Consider the following 17,654-nt stretch of genomic DNA (forward strand, 5'->3'; position numbering starts at 1 on the left):
CAACAAATTATCATTTTCATCACTGATTCATTCATTGAATATTGATGAGGTAATTTTATCAATAAAGCACCTGAAAACATAAAATTTCTTTTGCTAAATGTTATAATAGTGCAGGTGAATGCCTTGAAGTTGCTCAGATTCATCTAATCGACAGTTCCAAACCTATAAACATCAGATTTCTAATATTTCTAAATTTATAAGAGAGAAAAGCAGCAAATCCTCATGTTTAAGAAGCTGGTGACCATGTGCTCCGTGATGCTGGAAAATACCACACAGTATCAAAAGCTCTACGAAATAAGAACTTTTATTCATAATATATTCATAGTTGTACACAAGTAAAATAAAATGCATATCTATGGTTCCATTGCAATCGCCATAAACAAATTGACAGCATTCTTTTGGTAAATGCTACCCATATACCCTTTCTGTCATGAAAATAGAACGAAAATCAAGGGGAGGTAAAACATTTGTTTTAAAAACATAAAAAAACATAACATTACCCAACAAATGCATCACTTTGAATAAATAATGGGGGGGAGATCGTTTATCTTCATTAAACGGACCCAACATTCTTTTTGTGCGCTCTGTCTCTGATTTCCTGGATTTTTTTCTTTGTTGTTGTTGTCTTTGTCTTTGTCTTTTTTTTTTTTTTTTTAACTCTTCCAGTGGTCTGTCTAAGCAGTAAAAGTTTTTGAGAGGGAAAAAAGGGAGGAGTCTCCGAAGTGTAGCTTAGACACAGTACAGTTAAGTACATAGAGAACAAACAATTTTGGGCACCAATTCATTATATACATTAGATCTGTAGTGTTCTGTAAAGGCATCCATTTTGTTAAATGTACTCTAGCGTCCTCATCATCGTTTGTCCTGACCCGTGCTGGGTCAACGTGACTCCTCGCTTTTCAGTCACTGTCTGTTGTAGATGTCACTGCATCTTCTGTTATCATTGTCATGAGCATCAACAATCTTGAGTCCTATGTTCAGAGTGAGATCAGGAGTCCTAAGACATGGCTAGAGATATCCAGATCATGGGAATGAAGAGAAAACGCAGCACTTGCAAATTAGAACCCCGGCCTTTGATGCACTGGGTGTCTGATTTGGGCTTTTTGGAGCACTTCTTTTTCTTTTTGTTTGATGCTGTCGATGACTCCAGATTGTCTATAAGATCAGGGTTTAGATTTTCCAAAGACTTGTCCAAGGTGTTGGACAAGGTTCCCAGCGGTCCGTCATTCTGCTTGTTCTGGGTCTCATTTTTCGTTCGTTCCGGCTCTTTATATTTAGTTTTAGACATGTTCTCCTTTTCCTTAAGCGGGTTGTTAGTGATTTGGCGGCTCTTGCCAGACAGAATGGAGGACTTGTCATTATCTCCAAGGCAACACCTGGGAATGGTGTCTCCAAGAGGATTTTCAGTGGAGGAAAATTTCCCAGACTGTGCTTTGGAACTAAATAAATTGGTCTGGATTTGAGGTGTTTCCACACACCCCTCCAAGTCTTCACTTTTCAGTCGTTTCAGGTCCTTCCCTGCCAGGAATTCGGGAATGTTGCACTCCAACTCAGAGCTGGAACCTTTGAAACGTTTGAACCAGTCCCACAAGGTCCTCGCCCTGCAGTCACAGATCCACTGGTTCCCATTTAAACGCAGATACTGGAGAGACACCAGGGGGTCCATGGTCTCCCCCGTCAAGACAGTAAGGTTGTTGAAGAACAAGAACAAGGATTTCAGCTTACCAAGGTCACTAAAAGCCCTTTGTTGGACATAGACAACTTGGTTCTGGTGTAGCAGCAGCCGGTCCAGATTGATTAAGCCTCGAAACATGTTGTCTGTGACTATCTTGATTTTGTTATTGTGCAGGTAGAGATAGGTGAGGTTGGCAAGGTCCAGAAAAGTGTCATCATGTAGGGTTAGAATGTTATTGTCCTGCAGGTAAAGGTACTGTAGGGAGAACATTCCTCGGAAAACCCCAATGGGGAGCTCTGACAGACCACACCTGTGCAGGTGAAGGGTGTGCAGCTTAGTTAAGCCCCGGAAGGCTGTAGGGCTGATGGTGCGGAGTTTGCTGTTATCTCCGATGTCCAGTTCCTCCAATTTTTCCAAGCCGTAGAAGGCTCCAGCCTCAATGTAGCTGATGTTGTTGGAGTACAGCCAGAGAACAGTGAGATTGTGGCAAGAGCTGAAGCTGGTGGACCTCACCACCGTTAGCTTGTTGCTCTGGAGGAATATCCGCTGGCTCCGCACGGGGATCTCAGTAGGGATAGAAAACAGTCCTTGTTGTTGGCAGGCCACAGTAGGCCTGGGCTCACTATAGCACACACACTTGGCAGGGCAGCTGTCAGTTTGAGGCACAAGGTTCAGCCACATCGCTAGAAACAGGAGTCGCCCCCCTATAAGACAGAAAAAAAAAAGAAAAAGACATCAGTGGATTAGTAAATAATATATGTAAATATTAAAAGTCACAGTTCTAATATAGTTGCATAGAAAGAGATGAATTCAGGTCAGAATGTAATATGCATAAACCTTTGAAAGAACACCCTCCATTTTAATCAGACAACATAATTGGAAAATCAGTCTGACATAGAGCACGAGCATAAACTCTCATAAAGCAAAGATGAAATAGATTTTTCATTTTTGCCTGAAAATACTTAAAATACTTAATACTTAAAAAAAACAAAAAAAACAAAACATTAAGGACCCTGCTGTATAAGCAATATTCACAATGTAAGCCGACGACACTGCACACAGCACCAAATTAAATAACAAACAAAATCAAAAGTGTTTTCTTGCATGAAGTTCAGCATTCGGCGCGCTGCTACAAAACAGGGAATCCTCTTCATAACGGTGATTCATCATGTATTTGAACAGTAGTGTTATGTGGATCAGGGAACACACCTCTTTCCCGCTGCCCCTGCTGACAGCTAGACTTAAACAGCTGAAGAGAGTCCTGTGAAGGCACTCGTTAAAATTGGGTGTGTGGCTTTTATGTGGAATTAGCTTGCTCTAATAGCGCAGATATAACTAATGGTGTTTCAGCATTCCTGAGGTTGACATTTAGTCTGACGCTGGGAGATAAGCTTTCATGCCAGGCTAAGAGATTGATGCCTGGGGCCACGGTGGAAAGAAGGCTACAGAGGCCCTGCTAGAGTTTCCACTGTGCAGCCACGACTGAAGAATTTTTTATAGGAGCAGCATGAAGATGAGATACACAAGAGGTGTGGTAGCACTCAAAGCGAGGCTTGTAAAGATTTTTGTATGGCTTTGCCCTGAAGGCATCCATGTTTAAAATGAGGCATATTCCGCATTTGCTTGCATTAATAATTTCTGCCTGTCCTCTGCCGTGGTTCAGATCAGCTTGCTGCACGGTCCTACGATAAGAGAAATGGGCTGGATTATCACATGTGAATGATCACTTCGAACATTGCACTGTTGTAGCTACCGCTGAGATAGAAATACGGTGCATCTATTGGGGCTCACTCATTCCTTCATGTAGAGATGATGGCATCAAAGTGTCATAGGCATGTCTACTATCAGCATATAATGGCAGGTACTCCTCCAAATCTCTGAATCCTCTTCAGCACCTGTCCAGACTGAGGATTTCCTATCTCTGCTCCCATGCACATGTGAGGAATCCCAGGCTTGCAGGCATGACAGGTAGTGAGCCTCTGGAAAAATGCATGAGCCTTACTCAGCCCTCCCCCCATTCCCACTCTCCCTCTTCTCATTCCCCTGCAATGTGTTGTGGTGCAGCTCATCTCTGGACCTTGTTAAACGGAGCTCTGGTGTGGCCTGACAGCAGCCCTCTGCTGCACTTTCCTTCCAATCTCCATGCTCAGCCGTCAGACTGCCACCGGAAAGCTGTCAAGACTTTCCACTCTTTCTGCATCGCAGCACTTTTCCCTCAGTACTGCCTAACAATAGCAATATTTTATCGCACAACACGCTTCGTGTATCTCCTCTGCCGTCTTCATTTTTTCGCTCTGTGCTGTCTATTCATTAACAGGCTATTTCCACCCACGCCTCGCATGTCAAAGCCCGGTTTCCTCGGCTCTCTGCATAATATGTCTTGTCTTTGTAGGCATCTGTTGAATGGCAGCCTAAGCCCCACAATGTCATCAACTCTGTCCCAATTATTTTTTGCTCACTAACAGCATCTTCACATCTGCACCACACTGATTGCATTACCATATGATGCAAACATAAATCTCTTAGTCATGACTGATATCTTTGTGCAATTTCATTCTGTCATACACACGTTTCCCAATAACCTCTGCGTGACTTCACAGTTAGACCTCTTGCCTTCCACTCTAGAGACCTGGGTGTCATTTTCTCACTTTTAATCACCAAACAATGCTGGTTTCCCCCTTTTATTTTCATCCCTACTTTGTTGTCTTCACTTCTAAACTGTAGCAGAGATTACACAAAAAGGAGCTAATGTTTAGCAGTTTGTCCTCGCAGCTGTTGTTGACACAAACTCTACTATCTTAAAATACAGCATCACGGTTTTGGGTGAACCAAGAAAAAGAAAAACAAAAAAAATCCATTCCTTATCGTCTTTTGCCAGCTTTGGTTTCAGCACTTAATCTTCCCATATCTGCTGTGTCAAAACAAGACCCTGAGCACTGCCTTCCTGTTACAGACCCTGCCAGTGGCCTCTCTTCTGAGAGCTATATTGCTGTACAGTAGTGATCATCACTCTGTTTAAGAGCAGACAAGCCTCTTTGTTTCCTCCTCACTGACACTGTTGCCCCTTAAGCTTTGAGTAGAGCACATCACTTCACCCACTCCCTCTGCTCCAAGACAAGCACTTCTATTAACAATGGGCGCCTGACAATATGGCAGGTTAAAGAATCGAGGGTAACCAGTGTTCTTGGTGATACAGCTTCATTGCTCAACTAATTGAATTGTCTGTCAAAGCAAATTCTCCAAAATGCTGTGATGCTGCTGAGGACACTCTGGTCAGGACATGAAAATTGGGCTGATATTGGTCTTCTACCAAAAATTGGATGTTGGTGTCACAGTGTTGGTTGGATTGTGATATGATGTGATTTTGTCCAGGCAGCTTCAGGCATGATGACTTCAAATGATACCTGTTTTGTTCTGCATGAACAGCTCACCTTAAATAATTTCATTCGTGTGGACTGCAGGAGAGCTTTGTCCTGTGGTCAAAAAGACAAATAAAATACTTTGGACTTCATGTCCAAAAATACTGGTATGGGTTCTAAGCCAGAGGACACTTCTTTCAGCAGCAAAACACAGAGATGCCCACAGGAGAATGAGTGGGTACAGACAGCTTTGTTTACTTATTGTATGAGTGCATCACTTAGCCAGACTCCTTGCTCATTTGCATGTGTCCCTGGCATGTTTGGAACTCCAAACAAACTCTCAGCGCTCCTTTGTCTTATTGTGAAAATACAACACAAATTTAAACCCTTCCTCTCGCTCCGTAACCCACAATGAACACAGAGGGCATGTCGGGACAGAACATTCACAGGGCCTCCGATTCATCACGGTGGCTTTACTTTGAAGGGCTGGGGATTGGGCAGGGACAGCTAACATGACAGTCTTATCCCCTTGGCCCAGAGTGGAAGTGATGTCTCTGTCAGAGATGAATCACAGTAGTTTTCCAGAGGGACCTCCTGGCCTCTTTCTGAAATCATACATTATTGTGTTTCTCAGAGGCGGGCCTGCATTTAATATAGTCATGATCCCTCTCTCTAAGGTCATGTATCTTGTGTAAATCCATCCATGCATACATAAATTGTTTTTATATTGCATTGAAAAGAATAACTTAGAGAAAGTATAGGATATGACAGTTGTATGAAGCCTAATTTTGGCACAGCCAAGGCAGCTATAAATGACTTTGTGAGCTGAGAGTAATAAGGGCAATAACTTGGTGCAGCGCAGACTCACCAACACAAAGTTCTTATGAGGAGTGAATACAAAAATAAGAAGATTATATTCCTCCACTCAGAAAAGTCCTACTTTTTCCAGTTTGGTATTTCTACCTGAGTTAGACAGGCAGGTCACTGGGACTCTACCATCTTGTTTTGTATCAAACGTTATCGCGCTGTTTTTGTCTGTGTTGTTGTTTATTTCTGTTTTCTCTCTCAAGCCTTTCATCAATGGCTGACAATTCCACTTCCTTCTGCTCTCCCTTCTGGTTCTCAATATGACGTGGTCGACTTGGCTATCTAGCCACGCTAAACCCATTTAAATTACAAATAAAGCAGGTAGTTAGCTACATAAAAAAACCTTCCTTAATCACACTCACGCAAAACACCAGCAATTTCATCAAAGCTCAGGCACACCCTTGATGATTATGTCTGGTTTATGAGTTTAAGAGATACTATCCTGAATGTGAGGCAACCAATTACCTGCACTCTCGTTATTGTAGATGAATTCCTTTTTGTCTCCTTGAACTTTCTCTTGAGTGCATTCTAAATCAGTGCTTCTCCTTTTCACTCACGTAAAGTTTTTGATAAAGTGCTACTTTTGGAAAGGCAAGAATTACAGAGTAGCCTACAGTTACACTGTCATGGCAGACCAGGAGAATATTCCATTTAAGTTTGCTTTGAACCTCTTTTCCCTCATAAGCCTGTGAAAAAGTTTTATTATAGAGAAGAAATGATCTTCACTTTCAAGAGCATCACTGAATTGCAGAGGGATTGGTTGGTGGGGCATATTCATATGGAAAAGGTTGTGATCAGAAGGCCACATTGGCCCTTTTATGGCTGCCATATTTACCCTGTCACTGAGAGTGCAGTGTTCAAAAGAGCTACTTTACTTCTTTTACTCAGTTTTCAGTGCAATTATTCCTACTTCTAGGTCAAGTAATATTTCTTCACTTGTACATTCCAGGACTTTTTCAACCTTGGCACTGTCTAAATCTGCTTCCTCTTGGTGTCCTCATTACTAAAGTGTGATTGTGGTTGCAATGACGAGTGCACAGCCATTTGACCTTTGACTTAAATGGCGAATGGATTCAATGTTTGCTATTGAAAAAGGCTGCATATGTTTCTGTATTTCATTCTCAAAATGATTCATCTTCACCCCTTTCCTGGAAGAGCACAGGCACACATACAGACAAGCTCACAAAGACAGATTTGTGCTTGCCCTTACAACATTGATGAACCAGATGCCATGATCTTAAATAAAGATGCACACATCAGATTAAACAGGTTATTTGGGACATGATGGACCACAGCGTCTGGCTGGCGTCCCTTGGCTAACAATGGACCGTTGCAGGGGCATCAGTGGCGGCCTCAGCATGCAGAGGAGGACACAATTAGAAGATGAGCGTGGGGACAGATGAGGTCCTGTTTGACACACATCTGACACAGCACTTGCCCAAGCAGATGGCTCATGAATAACTGAGGGAACCGGAGGTCGGCAGGCAGAAGGAAAAACAGAGCCAGGACCACAGCGTGTGTGTGTGTGTGTGTGTGTGTGTGTGTGTGTGTGTGTGTGTGTGTGTGTGTGTGTGTGTGTGTGTGTGTGTGTGAAGAAAAAGAGGGTGTTCATAGATTTGTATGCATATGTGGAAAAATGTGTGCACATACTGTACATGAAAGTCTCCTCTTTTCTGCAAGAAGGATGAAATCAATTGTGCCCATTCAGTAAATACATCTGCTTCAGCCTAACTGCAGTAGGCTGTCATGTGACACTACTGAGAAGTGACAGCAGTAACAATAGGCTGTCGGCTGGCAATATCCTGACAGTGAGAGAATGAGCTTGCAATCAGAGGGCTGTCGGATCGAATCCCTGCCCGGATAGCGAACAATTGGAAGATAAAGTAGAAGCGAAGAGTTCTCCTTTTCAACAACTGTCATCAAATTACAATCGACCGTTGAGTGATGTAGTGACCTCCCAGCTGCTCAAATGCTCACAGCAGGATATCAGTCAAGACTGTGTTCTGCTCAGCATTTACAAACTGCTCTTGCTTTATACAGTGGTGGAAAGCAGCTTGATAAAGTAAATTTGCTCAATGCTATACACAAACTTTTATTGCCACTTGCCAAATGTTGTTCTTTTTACTCCACCACAGTTTTTAATTAGTTACTTGTATTTTACATGCAAACTGTACATATCATCAGCTCATTGAACATGATATCTTATTACCTAACAGGAGGGGTGAAAGCAATAGGTTGTAGGAATTTTGGTTTTAATGGAATATTTTACCTTGTGGTATTTAGTTACGATTACACTGATTTAGTATTGCACTCCTATTAAATTTGCAGTGGGGGACTGAGAATGATTTTTAAAAAGAGCAGTCAAAATCGATGCAGCGGTGGCTGAGATATTCTGACTTTTCGTGCCTTAGGTCAAGCTCCAGAAATGATTGATCCCACACCTACTACTGCAAATCCATAACCATCCTTTATTTGCCCTTCCTGCCTGGTAAATGCCCATGTCTTTCAAACCCCATGGTTTCCATTGAAGGCTTTCCGTTACAAATTGTGTAGTCTAAAAGTTAAGACCGAGATAGTCAAGGTTTGCTTTCTGAATAAATTTCTCAGACTGGATAAAGCTCCTCCAGAGCCACAGAACACTTAAACTGTTTTCAGAGGCTGTGTAGTACTCCACATGACTATTGCATAGTTTCTGGCATGCGCAAGTGGTGAAGTGTCCCTTTAAGTAGAGGATGGATGCTTCTTACACCGCTGACTGTAAATAGTGGCAGCTCTCCTGCAACTATCAATCAACTTAATTGCTAATATGACAATGCCTTTTCTTCTAAGTTGCATTTGAAGAAGACTGAAAAGGAGTTAGGTATGCTTAAATGCCACTAGAGTGGATTAATTGTAGTGTGGTGGCAGAGAGCCTCTGGATTAGGGGGCAAAAATGGCACATTCCTCACAACTCCATTGTATAGTTGGCAGCAAACCAAGTCGCCCTCAGTGCTGCTACAGCTCACTATGTAATGTTCCACGGAAGGCATTGGGAGTCAAGTCTACCCGTGAGGTTTTGCAGAATGGCTCAAATCCAGCTTTGTACCCGCCTCCACATGTCACAGACATGGACAATTTTCACATGTGAAACCATGTAAAATGCATAATTCAAGTAATGTAAGCTGAAAATAATGCAGGCATCCGCCGAGCATGAGTGTGTGGGGGTGTCCAGATGCACTTTTCAAGCCACAGAGGAGCAAAAATTCGGAATGCCCTACTTTGGATTTTGTGCCGTGCGGTCTGCCAGAAGTGCAGCCAAGCATTTTTGCTTAACAGAGTGTATAAGGCTTTATCTTATCTACACATGGCTGGAGAGAAAATAAATGAGGGTAGCAGCTACAGTGCATGCTCTATGCGTCTTGGTGTTGCTTAGCTCTCAGCCAGACTTTAACACAGGTGTTAACAACATTAGCAGGCACAGTTTTTTTTTTTTGTTTGTTTTTTTTTGGTTAAAACAGTATATGTCATCCGCCTCAAGTACTAAGAGGATTTGTGTGAAAATCTACCGTGCAACGAAATACAGCAATGAGGCTCGCCCTGTATGTCATTATGTCTTATAGTTGTGCCATATATGGCTATTTCCTGGACAGGTTAGGCTGCTTTGAAATGTTTGGTGTGACGTTTGGTATGCGAGTGTTGCTACACATTCTTTATATCTTTATATCTCCAAAGTCTTTTCTCCATAGTTAACTGCATGTAGATGGATCGAGGGGAACGTCTTCTAGTGATTTGACAGTATAAAGACATATTATGGCTGATGGATTGATTTTTTTTTTTGTTCACTTCTATTGATTTTTTCATTTGAAGCTATTCAGAGTTTAATCATTACATTTCCCAAAAATCTTTGTGTGATGCAAACAGGTAATGTGTTGCCTTGGAGTCAGTGAACGCACCCATTTTTCCAATTTTAAATTTTTTGTTTCCTATTGACAATCCTGTCTTGGTTACTAGCACTTCTTGTTTTCACTGTGGTCGTTGTCAACTGAGCTCTAATTGTATTTAGTAGGTAGCATTGAATCGAACAGTACCTGGATCGTGTACATGTGTTTCCATCTGACTATGACTCCAAGAAAATGGATGTATCATATTTTGAGTGAGGTCCTTACATTTCAGGTGCACTAAAAAAACATGATTCACCACTCCCAAAACTGGTCCCTCATGCAGTTCTGGGTCTCTCGTGTCAACAATTTGAAACTGCTGAGGGATGCGAGCCCTCACAGCTGATGCACTGCACTGGCATGAAAGCAAATGAGGCCTAATGAATCACTGTTATATTATCTAAAAGGATAGTGGCCTCAGTAAATATCCCATGATAGCTTCAGATAATACTAACACCTCCTCGTATGAAGTGTCAGCTGGAGAGGGAAAGAGCAGTGGCAGCATCCACAGGCAGTACATTTGGGCATGCGAAGATGGGAGAACACATTGAGGTGGTCTGAGCAGAGAACACGCTGTAATGAGTGGTTACACAGTTTGACTCTAGTTTGATGTCACTGTATGCGATGCCTACTTTGCTGTAGGCAAAAGAATGGTCTATTCTGTTTTCAAGGCCTGGAAGTGGAGCGGGTGCAAACATTATACACTCCACATCTTTCTGACAGCTTCATTACCACAAAATTCCTGTGTTTGGCAGCAGCCCTCTCAGACTGGCACTTGTTGTGCTTGTCGAAGAGAAACTAGCTCCGGATGAAGTGTTGTGTTTGTGTGAGTTGCAATTGGGGGAAAAATACATCAAACAAGCACTTAATCTCTGACCAGTCTAGACTAAACCAAAGTCATTCTCTGAGTAATCTATTTAGTTGGTTTGGAGAATTGCTGTGTAGGAAAGCGTAGCTGGAGAGGAAACCAAAGAATTTCTAAATTACCAGCATCTTTCCTGCTTTGTTCTTGACATGGGCTCTCTGTTTAACCTTGCAAAGCCCTTGCGCCCGGATTAGAAACAATTGCAAGCACACACATTAGTCATTCCAAGGTTATGCATAGGTGAATGCACTGTACAGTACAGAGAGGTATTTTGAGGAGGCACACTTCTCATTCATGTGAAATCACAATGAATGATACAGGTATTTTCACTGCCTGAGGCGAGAAGTGGTGAAAATGAGCCTGAGAATGCTTCACAAGACAAACCATTATTGACACCCTTTTTACTGCCATAATGTGTCATCTAACCTTCCTCGCTCTTCTCCAGTTTCGCAATATTGCACTCTGCTGGATTGGCCAGCTGACTATGCAGACTGGCTGCAAATGTGTCATATGCAATCACCTCAGACTGACTGAGACTGGACAAGCCCAGAAAGATGTGCTTTAACCAGCAAGTGTGGCTTGAGAGAACCGTAAACATCACTGAACTCATCCTCACTGAAGTGAATACAGTGCATGCTATTCCATATGTCGTGTCATGTAAAAACACACACACACACACACACGCACGCACGCACGCACGCACGCACGCACGCATGCACGCACGCACGCACGCACACACAGATCCATTTGGTTCAAAAGATTCAAGCACGCAGTGGCATCTGCTGCAACAATATCCACACATGCAATTAAGCGTGTATGTTGTTCATGAGATTTTCATATAATCTCTTAATCTGAAATCATGTCTCTGTCCTAAAATGGAGAGAGTAGAAAGGGTGAGCTGTCACTACATAACGAGGTATTTAAAGCTGCTAAAATATATACTCGTATATTAACAATGGATCAAATCACTGCATGACTGTGAAAGGGGTTGTTTGATGTGACAAACCCACGGAGTATAATCACCTGACTCCCCAGTTCCCCTCAGCTCTGAAAAGCATTTCCCTTTGAGCTCAGTGATTTACTTTTCCTTCACACCACTTTAATGTTTTTGTTTTATCTCACCACACTCGTCAGCATCACTTCGCATTGTCAGCTTAGATTAAACGCCCTAAAACTCGATGTATGTTACCTTCCCAGCACCGGGAGATGGACAAAGTTGGCGACAAGCTGGTGAACATATCCGACCATTTATTTGCTAAAAAGACTGATTTTTCCATCAGGAGCTTTCTGTCACAGTTAGGTAGTTTTAACAATTCTATAGCATTTTGTTGTGGACTGTGATTTTGAAGTCCTGGTCTTCATAAAGAAAATAAGAAGTAAGCATTCATTAAAACACCCTGTGGCAAAACACGCAGGTTAAATACAGTGCAGACTCTTCCAGTCAATCAGATGGTTATTTTTCACATTAAACATGCAGCCTGACAGAATGACATAGCTCACCATGAGATGACATGTCATACAGCACAGTGCTCATCAAGCTGTTATTTGTGATGCTAGCCACAAAGCAGCTCAGCTACGCCGTGACATATGAGAGATTTGAAAGAGATGAAAGGGGGCATCATGTGGGATATACGGCCCACATCTGCTAGAAGAGCAGGACATTTTAATGACGTGTGAATGACAGAGAGCGACCCAAATGGTGCCTAAGAAAAGGAAAGTCGATGAGATCTCGTGAGTGGGAAGATGGATGAGGCAGATAACTGGGATGTGGTGGGCAGGTGGCGTCCTGTTTGCAGTCTGTGGTGACTGACCGCTTTGTTGTAGTGCCGGTGGTATTTATATGGTCTATTTCATCACATCAGGACGTCTGCATGCTTAATTTCTCAACTTCTATTTACAGCATATTCAATTACATCATCTCGTACGACACATGCTATCACATCCTGTCTCATAAGGTAGTCATTAGTTATCCATTTTCTCACACAATGACTGTTTAATTCCTTATTGGCTCATGTGCATGACTCATCAGATACGCAGCGGAAGGGATACTGAGACGCTATGTGCCCACAAGCATCTGTAAGAATAGCTAGAGGAAGAAAGAAGTACTGAGACGAGCAGAAAATGGAGACAATAAAATAAATAAATAAATTAGGTAGATCATTGTGTGAGTGTTAACTAATTCTGGCCAGCTTTCCTGTAGATCCATCTATTTTGGATGTGAAAGCAGCCCTGGAGGGATGTTGACCTGAAAAAGACAAACCCCTCTCTTCCTTTCATCTTTTGAGTCAGTTCCTGCAAGCAAATGTATTAGGGCCAATAACACAAGGCCTACTTCTGCTGTTCTGCCCTGTAACAAGAGCAGCGTTCTCACCAGTGTTTTGCTCCCATCACATTGGATGTTTTTTTTTTTACTGGCTGTTCCAAAATAGTGTTGTCAAAGGGATATGTTGGGATTTGTTGTGCAATGAAAACTATTGAAAATCTGGTAAATATTTGTGGAGGCTGCAATACTCTCAGTGAGTGTGTGTAGGTGGACCTTTGACATTAGTGAGGTATAGGATCTCATATCCTGCCATGCCTCCACATACGTCTGATTCATTCTCTCTGCTGGACCTTCCACTTAAACCCAAAGCATGTGAAAACTGCAGCTTTGAAACTGAGTTTGGTCGCTTCTGTTGACTCAAACAGTATTGACTGTATATATTAAAGCACAGCAGAGAATAGAGACTTTCAAGCACACTGTAAGGTCTCCATTCTGTGCTTTAAAGAGAGATCCATTGCAGCATTTTGATTGTAAATGTAACACCACTGGAGTGGAGTTACAGAACTGAGTGAAAACAGGAGGTGAATAATAAGAACACTCGTATTTATTTGTAGAGCAAATGGAAAAAAAATGTGGACCAGATCAAAAACAAAATAAAGTAAAAGATAACCCATGACGATATTCAGAAGAGGGAGGGAAAGTCAAAAAGGGACATGTCAGAGTAAGTCTCAGCACTTTCATGTCAAGGTTACAGTGCTGCTTGTCAGGAAAGGTGAGCAAGTTTCCCAAACTTGACTTTCATCAACGTTGCTTTGAATCCTGTACAGAAGACGATGGCCATCTGCTCCTCTTTCTTCATTTTTTTCTGTTCTAAATGTCAAAGAATTCATGAGCAAGTTGGCAATCTTATCTATCGGCAAGAGATCAGGCACTACCTGACTGCAGGATCTCTGCAGTGCACCAGAGCATACGCACACTTAGTGACTTTGCAAGCTCCATGCATCTTCAATTTGGAGTAAGGGAGTGGGATAATGGGCCCTTGCAGCAGATATTGTCTTTAGGGATATTTTCATTTTTACCTCACCTCACCCCCAAAAAAGGAATCCACTAGCCCACTTCAGAGAAGGTCTTATAGTGTGCGCTCCCTCCTTTGGAAGAATTGTAGGAGACTTGTGCATTATTTACCATCAGCCTTAGTACCGCTGCACCCTGCGCAGACAAAGTGGCCTACTGCAGGAAAATGGATTTTTCTGCAGAGGAGCTCAGATAAGAAGGATAGAGGGAGTAAAGGATAGAGAAGAGAAAAGGAGGGGATGAAGACAGAGAGACATTAGGATCACCCCCGCTCAGCCAAGCCCAGAATCAGTTAAATTTCTTCACACCAGCCTGTCTGCTATCTCCTCCTCTTCCTCCCTGTTGGCCTGATAAGGGCAGTTCTTTACATCAGAGGCCTTCACGGATCAGTCACCTTTTTTACTAGAAAGGTCGAGCACTGGCCCAAAGCTCAGCTCAAGCTGGGAAGTCATCATTCCTGCTCTTTATCTCCCAGGTGAGGGATGATCCAAGGCTGAGTGCCATGCCACTCTGCCCCCAATATGCCCTCTAACCTCTTCAACATCTCTCTCACACCTCCCTGGGCTGCATCCAGAGAGATAGAGGGAGAGCCGGTGACGTGTGAGCACCGGTTTCACAACACCTTACGGCAACGCAGCAATCAGATAAGACCAGAGTAAAGATCCAATAGTGGCAAGTCGTCACGGTGGCAGTATCCGAGCAATGGGTTGGTCAGGCTATCTCCTCGCTTCGGAACAAGTGAGCCACAAGATGAGGAGAAGGGATAAACACATCAGCATATGGCAGCCACTGGGGACTTTACCCTACCACCCAGAAAACAAAACTCTCCTGCGCACATTGCTCCACTGGATTCCATCACAGGTGTGCATGTGTTCATGTGAAGTTGTGATTGTGTGTATCGCTGTTGTCACAGTCCCAAAACGACTGTAGCACTGTAAGTGATGCGCTGGCGCAATTTGCGTGTCACTGTACTGTGGGACGACCCAAATGACAAGACTTCCTGCTTTGCTGCCTGGGTAATGAGTCATTCCAGCCCTGGAGAAAAACAATCTGGTATTTTTAAACTGCATCCTTCAGCTGTTCCTTTCTCCCTGGAGCTCCAGCTTGTAAGCTCTTGGTGACTTGTAATATGAATGCCATTTCTAGTGCTTGTGCTAATGGGCCTGATATGCAGGAATAATACAAATGCATTGCAGTGCTTTTAATGGTACTTATGGTCCATCCATGCCCTGCTGATTAAGACTTAATGCTCTGCACTATGCAACAAACTACCTCATACATTTGAGTTCAAAATCAACCACTAGACTGTCTTCAGGTAAAACCACTGTTTTGAATGCTGCAAAGAGGAAAACAGTATTTGTATGTGTGAGGGGAAAAAAAAGCCTCAATTTCAGGAGCTAAATAGTACGCGACAAGCATGTGAATATTGATTCATAGAATAAATGTAGGCGGAAATGAAAGGCATAAAGTTAAGGGGATTCTGTCCCTAAATTACATAGCACATCAACAATTAAAGAGCAACAACTAAAGATAACAACAAATCTTCCATCCTCTTCAAATGGAGCAGGTCACTACATCAGGGGTGGATAAAAGGACATCAGTGGAAGAAGTGTTCAGACCCTTTACTGAACTGAAAGTCCAGGTATTGTAGGTGAAGGTGTTATGTCCATGCACACTCTGAAAACCTAAATGCAGATTGCATGTATGAAATTATGTGAGAATAATGATGACTTAATTTACTGTATTAATTCAATCCTTTGTCTGATACTTGTGTTTTTCTGATGTATCATATTTTCTTTCCTGTGATATTTACTTAGTTAACTTAAATGAGTACCTTGCACCAGATGCTCTGTGAGCCAGTGCCACCATTATCACAGCAGTCTATCAGTGTTATGGAACTAACTTAAGATCAGGAAAATACTGAATATAAGAGATTTATATCATATTTCTAATATTTATTGGATTGCTATTACTGATTCCTTATAGTGTAAGCAGAGATTTAAAGCTGGTTTAGGTGGAGCAGTGTATAGTTTTCAAAGTTTATCATGTTTTGTAAATACAGTCATGATCTGCTTAGTAAGTAGTCATAACTATCATATAATTAGTATAGAGTAAGATGTTTGATAAATTTGTTGCTGAAATGTTGTGCAGAAGTTTGAAATATCATAACCTGGGAATACCTTAAAATTGTCCTTGTATTATATTGTATTACACCACATTTACAAGCTACAATTTTGATCTTCTATATGTGATTAGGAGCTTGCATGGTTCAGTGGTTGGTTGTATTCTTGTCTATGCTAATATCTCTAACAAGTTGCTCAGTCGGTGTGGACACATCCAAGAGACTGGTTGTCAAGCATTTCATGCTAGTCCACTTTTATAATTAACATCCTTTGATTGTTTGTGCTAACATGTGGGGCAGATTGTATACTCTTCTGTCAGTGATGCATTTGGATTAGCTAGTGGTTTGTACATGTGCCTCTTCACATTATGCATATGTTTGCAGGCTGCATGTGGCATGTGGCCCTGACAAGAAACAAGAAAGAAACAGACAGCATAGGACGAAATCCCTCTTGATCTTGTCTCATATGGAAACCTGTAAAGTCTCCTCTCTCCATCTGCATTCTGCTTAGAGAGGCGCCAGCGTTGTGCCGCATCACCTGAGCAGCCATCACCTGACAGCAGGGATTTCAATCATTGTGCTGAGCTCGTAACCCATCTCCACCACCGCCTCCCTCTTACTCCCAACGCAGCCACCCGCCACTGTGATGCTAATTTACGAGTGCACACCGATGTGAGCGCTCACGTTTTCAGTCCTTCTCATAGACCTCATCATGGGCTGACAATTAAAGTTATGCATGATTTGAAACAGGAGCACAAAACGTGATAGTTTTGTGCTCTCCTGAGGAAATCCAGCTCAAAGGTCATCAGACAACAGTGCGTGGTTATACACATATATCTTCCAAAAAGAAAAATAGCTCCAGGGCAGGTAATGCAGGGAGAGTTAGTTACAGTTCATGCAGCTTCACAGGTATACCAGTGCATTTCTACAGGGCATCCAGAAAAAGCCGTGCAGCAACTGAAGTGGTTAACAATAGATTATGTTTGCTCTTCCACTTTTGTTGGCTATATCTATGGTAAACCGCCTCCGGTAAAGTAGAGTACACAAGAAGAGGCTCTGTGTCTGCTCTGAGCAACAAATCATGCTCCCACAGATTATCATTAGTCTCACCAGCCAGCAGTAAGCAAGACAACAGCCTTGTGCCGCAATGAATTGAACACAAATTTAGTCCTAAAGAAGAGCAACAAATCACAGCGTGTTTGTATTACCTTTTCGCATGAGTCCAAATTAACCACCTTTATAGGCTAATCTTCATATCCACAAGGCTCTGCATGGGATTTTGAAAACAAAGCACTTTGCACTTTCAGAGCTCACCGGGAGCTTCGGGAGCTTCCACACTTTCTCATGAACATGACATGCCATTTATGATTAATGGCATTGCTGGCTGGGCCAAGATAAGAGCTCAATTAGCTGTGTGGGCAAGGACCTTGACTCTATCTCCAACAGCTAATCCCATGGCTTTTGTTATGATTAGCAAGAGCAGAGTTTTAATCTTGGCTTCTGAGAGGATGG

The 17,654-nt window shown here is 42.4% G+C and overlaps 1 protein-coding gene across 1 annotated transcript in view; it reads right to left on the reverse strand.

Moving 5' to 3' along the window:
* Positions 1 to 288: 288 nt before the first annotated feature.
* The window catches only part of rtn4r (reticulon 4 receptor), a 43,246-nt gene continuing 25,880 nt past the window's right edge, over positions 289 to 17,654 (reverse strand). Inside the window, exon 2 of the mRNA XM_070964954.1 lies at positions 289 to 2,379. Coding sequence (XP_070821055.1) covers positions 998 to 2,379 — 1,382 coding nt within the window. The 3' untranslated portion in view covers positions 289 to 997. The remainder of the gene's footprint in view (positions 2,380 to 17,654) is intronic.

This window comes from Chaetodon trifascialis, chromosome 6 (genome assembly GCF_039877785.1).
Source record: "Chaetodon trifascialis isolate fChaTrf1 chromosome 6, fChaTrf1.hap1, whole genome shotgun sequence".
NCBI classification, from domain to species: domain Eukaryota; kingdom Metazoa; phylum Chordata; class Actinopteri; order Chaetodontiformes; family Chaetodontidae; genus Chaetodon; species Chaetodon trifascialis.